General features: G+C 42.5%; 1 protein-coding gene across 2 annotated transcripts in view; it reads left to right on the top strand.

The window, feature by feature from the left end:
- Positions 1-586: 586 nt before the first annotated feature.
- Positions 587-6000, top strand: part of STT3B (staurosporin and temperature sensitive 3-like b) — a 32295-nt gene continuing 26881 nt past the window's right edge. Inside the window, exons 1-5 of one of the 2 annotated variants that reach the window (XM_087369652.1) lie at positions 587-695; positions 1075-2231; positions 3200-3730; positions 4024-4478; positions 4711-4833. In XM_087369652.1, the coding sequence (XP_087225778.1) occupies positions 1314-2231; positions 3200-3730; positions 4024-4478; positions 4711-4833 (2027 nt within the window). In that variant the 5' untranslated portion in view covers positions 587-695; positions 1075-1313. Of the gene's footprint in view, positions 696-935; positions 1001-1074; positions 2232-3199; positions 3731-4023; positions 4479-4710; positions 4834-6000 lie in introns of those variants that run through there. The other variant, XM_087369737.1, reaches the window with a different exon arrangement.

The following is a 6000-nucleotide window of genomic DNA, read 5'->3' as shown; positions in this document are numbered from 1 at the left end:
ATGAAAGCGTTGCCACACTGCTGAGTGAAGTTGAGTCCTTCTGCATAGCCTCCGGTTCGAAATATAGCTGGCACAAAACATTTCTTATCTGCACAGACACAGCAGGTCCTCTGGCCCCTCATCCACAAACATGCACTCATGTGCGTGCACACACACATTTCAAAAGGCAATCCAAGCTAAATGATAACTTACAGTTTCACAAATTAGTTTAAAATGCCCACCATCATATACGTGGCAAAATAAAGCCAGCCCCATGAGTAAGCGATAAACTAATATTTCATTACGCATCCTCCCTTGTTTGCACATGTGTTGAATGGACTTGCTTTACATTTCTCGATATCGCTATTCGTTTATAGATTCAGGGTCGGCAACAAGAGAAGCTACGAAATAACAATGAGTTAATATGTGTAATTTGTGGGAGAGAGAAGCGATAGGATGAAAGAAGGAAATGAGAAAGTGAAAGAAATGATGAGAGAGAAAGTGAGGATAAGCACCCTAAGGAGACAAGGACATTGGGCTCTAGAGAGACGCAAACTGAAGGAGGTAAGGGTTTTAAGGGAATTGAAGAGAAAGAGAAGAGAAGAGAAGGTTTTATTTTCAAAGAATCTACTACTACTCTCTAATAAGGACTCCCAAACTGAACACGAAAAGAAGACGACCGACGACGACGAAACAGCAACCAAAACAGAAATTTGGTTTGCCTCTCCACTCCCCATCTACCCTCTGCTTTCTCCTCGCCATCGCCAGATCTTGCCCTTCTCTCCCCCTTTTTCCGAAATGCTCGCTTTCGCTGCTGTTGCAAATCGTCGGAGTAGAGCTCCCTTTTAGGAATGCCACCGATGAATTTGTGTATGTTTGTCTGTGAGACGGCGAGCGAGCGAGCGCGCGCGCGAGAGAGAGAGAGAGAGAGAGAGAGAGGAGGGGGGGCGGGGGCGCGCGCCGTTTCTACCCCAAATGTTTTTCCTTCATCTGCAAGACGCTCAAATTACACGAGATCGATGTACGATCATTACTATTCACTTTTGAGTAAAATGGACCGTGATCAAACACCTAACCTTGCTCCTCATTTTGCAGCGGAATCCGATCAAAGCTGCCGCTTTCCTTCCAAGAGTACGAATTGGGCTGTTTCGTGCAGAGGAGTTGAAACTTGCTCGGTTTTCCGTTTAAGGTGGCAGATCGAGCGGTAGAATCACGGAAAACCTTGTCAATTATCCAGTTTTGTGGCGGCCAGCAGCTCGCACAACACCACCACCCTTGTGTCTGAATTGGCCCAGACCTTTTGCCACTTCTAGTGCGCTTTGCTACCAAAGATTATGGGGGCCAAAGCAGGCTTGCCCGGGGACAAGGGCTTCGTTTCATCGGTAATGACTCCATTGCATTCAGTGCAGGAATCATTACAGATCTCACTGAAGAGTTTCAGGCTTAAAACGAAGCAGCAGGAGTTATTACTGCGGATTGGCTCGTTGATGCTCATCTATGTTCTCGCTTTCGTCACGAGGTTATTTAGTGTGCTGCGCTATGAGAGTATGATACATGAGTTTGATCCTTACTTCAATTACCGCACCACTCTTTACCTTACCCAGAAGGGTTTTTATGAGTTTTGGAACTGGTTCGATCACGAAAGTTGGTATCCTTTGGGCCGTATTATTGGTGGCACCCTCTATCCTGGCCTCATGGTGACGGCTGCATTGATGTACTGGACCTTAAGGCTGCTAAGTTTTGCAGTCCATATTCGAGACGTTTGCGTGATGACCGCTCCATTTTTTGCCTCCAATACGACTGTTGTCGCATACTTTTTTGGAAAGGAAATCTGGGATTCAGGAGCTGGTTTAATTGCAGCCGCATTGATTGCTATTTGCCCTGGATATATCTCAAGATCTGTCGCAGGTTCTTATGACAATGAAGGAGTGGCTATTTTTGCCCTGCTTCTCACGTTCTATCTTTTTGTCAAGGCAGTGAACACAGGTTCCCTGGCGTGGTCTGTAGCATCGGCTTTTGCTTATTTCTACATGGTCTCTGCTTGGGGGGGTTACATCTTTATAATTAATCTTCTCCCATTGTACGTTCTTGTGCTGCTGGTAACTGGAAGGTACTCATTGCGCCTTTATGTAGCATACACTACCACGTACATCCTGGGAATGCTGCTCGCAATGCAGATCCGTTTTGTGGGTTTCCAGCACGTTCAGTCTGGAGAGCATATGGCAGCCATGGGCGTTTTCTTCTTGATGCAGGTAAGACTTTGAGCGAAAACTGATATGCACTCTTCATTCTTTGCGGCTTGTTTTCTCGGGAATGCTAAGTTTCACAGTATAAGAGAAGGACATCCAGCTTACAACACACTGGCCTCTGTTCTTTTTAATTACCTTAATTCTGTATATGGGGTCAAACTGGTTTTCAAGTTTGATTAAACATATCAGGATAATGTTCTTGGCTTTTATTCGTATATCAAAGCACTTGATTCATTGGCCAATTTGAGCAGCATCTTTAGTTTCCCTTAGGCTTGTTATAAGTTCTTCTGTAACAATCTTTTAAAGCAATTTAGGAGCTACAAATTTTTATTGCACATGCTTTTTTGGGGTTTCTCTATTGGCGCTCATGAATGTGTATTTACGAATATTCTGATATGGATTTCTAAGTTGTTGGTCATTCCAATGAGTTCTGGATACTTCTATATTGTATTTTGAGTTACTGATATAAGGTAACAGAGCATTTTTTGGTCAAAGCTGCATACGTGCTGATTGTTAAATGAGAGGGGAAATTGGAAGGGACTGCAGGAAATTAGAATCATTGATATAAGCTAGTAATGTATTTGAGGCAAAACTGCAAGACTATGAAACCTTACTGATTGTCAAAGGAAAGCTAAATCAGAGTGTATGGTATCGTGCAGTACTGCAGAAATGTTGTCTCCATGCATTGCTGAGTGGGCTTCCATGTTTCATGCGAGTTCATGCATAGTTGCTCTGGTTGCTGTATTCAACAAAATTGCCCAAAATAAGGGCAAACAAGCAGCGAAGAATAGTTTGCTGAGTGAACAGCTGTGTGGGGCTTCCTGAATTGTTTCGTAAATGAGTGTTGAGTATTTATGGCAACTGGGTTAATTACCACATCATGGAGACTTTTTCTGACGGATGCATTTTTAAAAATTTGAATGCTTAGGCTATCTATAGTTTTCTGAATAATTTCTTCATCAACTGTGTAGGTCTTCTATTTGGTAGACTGGGTGAAGAATCAGCTAGATGACCCCAAGCTCTTTCAAGCTTTTTTGAAAGTGAGTGTATTGGCAGCAACGGGAACTGGAGTATTGGCTCTTGTTCTGGGTATGATGACAGGATATATTTCACCTTGGACTGGCCGGTTTTATTCACTCTTGGATCCTACTTATGCCAAGGATCACATTCCAATCATTGCATCTGTGTCTGAACATCAGCCAACTGCATGGTCTTCTTTCATGTTCGACTTTCACATTCTCCTTATATTATTTCCAGCTGGTCTTTATTTCTGCTTCAAGAGATTGACAGATGCAACCATATTTGTCATTATGTATGGACTTACTAGCTTATATTTTGCTGGAGTGATGGTTCGGCTTATCCTGGTGGCCACTCCTGCAGTTTGCCTTACCAGTGCAGTCGCAGTTTCAGCAACGCTGAAAAGCTTGTCTGGATTGATTCATTCTAAAGCTCCAAGTACAGGCACTGCAAAGTCATCTGGTACTGCTAAGGGATCCGCGAAGGTGAAGACTGCAATCTTTTTCTTTTTTTTTTTGGGGCCCAGGGTGGTGTATCTATTGTATTCTTGCTCTTTGGGTTGTTTTGACTGACTCTTTTGATAGATTCATTACTTGATGCGGTCTTGTGACTGTGGCTGGCCGTAGCAAAGGTCTTCACCATCTGAATTTTGATACACTATATGTGTTCCAGCTGGCATCTTGCACTTTAGGAGAATATGAATTATGCCACAATCATTATTACTGTAATTTTAATGCGCTAAACAGAGATGAATACAAATTCTGTTTGAATATGACAGGGGGTTTCAGATCAGTCGTTACCTATGCAAAAGAAAGGTGCGGCTATTTTGATGGTGGGCGTGTTCTACTTATTAATGAACTACGTTATTCATTGCACCTGGGTGACCTCAGAGGCATACTCTTCTCCATCGATTGTACTGGCGGCAAGGCAATCAAATGGTGAAAAAGTGATTTTTGATGACTTTCGAGAGGCATACTATTGGCTTCGTCATAATACGCCTGAGGATGCTAAAGTGATGTCGTGGTGGGACTATGGATATCAAATTACTGCCATGGGCAATAGAACTGTGATTGTGGACAATAACACCTGGAATAATACACACATTGCCACGGTTGGCCGGGCTATGTCATCATATGAGGATGAAGCCTATGAAATCATGAAAGATTTGGATGTAGACTATGTTCTTGTAGTTTTTGGAGGAGTAACTGGCTATTCTTCGGATGACATCAATAAGTATGCTTCTGGAACTACGTTTTTTGGAGTTTAAGCTTGTGACTGTCAGGAGATTGAATCTTCACTATTTGTTGTGCTTTGAGAGGATGAGTCTGGGCATGTTCCTGAATTACACGCACGCATGCACGCACGCACGCAAGCAATATATATATGAAAATTTCTCTGTTATGATGTACATACAAGCTGAGTGAGTCAGATTTGACAAAGTGTAACTTTTATGTGGATGTGACAGATTTCTGTGGATGGTGCGGATAGGAGGGGGTGTCTTTCCAGTGATTAAGGAGCCTGATTATCTAGTTAATGGGGATTACCGAGTAGACAAAGGAGCTGCACCAAAGATGTTGGAGTGCCTTATGTATGTCCTTTGGTGCCAAATTTTTTTTTTCAAACTTGCTTAGAACTCACTGGTAGACGGGCAGATAGATTGAAGGTCATCAAAATGGCTAGCCTTTGATGAAATTGATGGTTACCTGTACTCATGCTGATGTCCATGCCTGACTCTGGTTTGTTTGAAAGTCAAATGGCTTTTACAACATGATGTCGGATGAGAGAAGCATGCCTCAAAATCTGGTTTATGTTTGGATTTGACTGGGTCTTACACCGTAAGCATCATTTGAGGCCAAATGCCCCTAAATTCTGCACCACGTTCCTGTTGATGTTGCAATATGAACATAATAATTATACGTGCCTATTCACATAAACATAATACATAAGTGATTTTGTGCCATGTGTGCAGATAATATGGAGAAATCCTATTCCACATGCAAGAGTGTGATATTGGAAGTGTTATTTAGGGTTATATACAAATACAATCAATCTCTTTGTTAATGAAACAGCATTTGTACTCTCCACTGTCTCCCACTCACTTTCCGTGGTGTGGATCACTGCTCTTCATCATGGTATCAGAGCATCTTGGTAGAAGCCCACGCTTAGCATATGCTACACCGATCTTACTGTAGCGATCCTTCAAGAAATGGTTCAGAAAGTTCAGCATTTGGAACTGTCGACTCCATGCTAACTTCTCGTGTTTCGTGATGTGAAAGAAAAAAGAGTAAGGGGGAGAAGTTAGAGATAGAGAGAAGGCCCAAAACAAGAGAGAAGATGCCAGCAGGCAGCCAACAAATTATGATAATGGGATATGGAGGGAATTGTTTACAGCTAAACTTTAACAAGTTTATACTGATTTTACCAATCTGCCCTCATCTTCGTGGCTGCAAGACATCCATAGTGTACTTGCCACGAGGCAAGGGAATCAATTGGAGAATACTAAGAAATATTTGAAGGGCACTAGAGAAATCTTGGCCTCTAGAGGTCAGTAGATCCAGTTGGTCTCTCTCTCTCTCCCCTCCCCCTTCTTCCTCCTCTCCCTTCTCTCTCCCTTCTGCTCTTCTATCCCCTTTCTCTAATTGGCCCCTATCCCCTTTTCTACATCTAGAAACACAATGATAACCTTTCCTAGGCATGGACGAAATATAACATTCATCATCTGGTGAAAAGTAGCAGGTGCTTTTGTGAGTCCAAA

The sequence above is a fragment of the Dipteris shenzhenensis genome, chromosome 1, assembly GCF_047967505.1.
Source record: "Dipteris shenzhenensis isolate YYH24624 ecotype China chromosome 1, Dip_SZ_1.0, whole genome shotgun sequence".
NCBI lineage: Eukaryota > Viridiplantae > Streptophyta > Polypodiopsida > Gleicheniales > Dipteridaceae > Dipteris > Dipteris shenzhenensis.
This window is presented reverse-complemented; position numbering and strand designations above follow the sequence as displayed.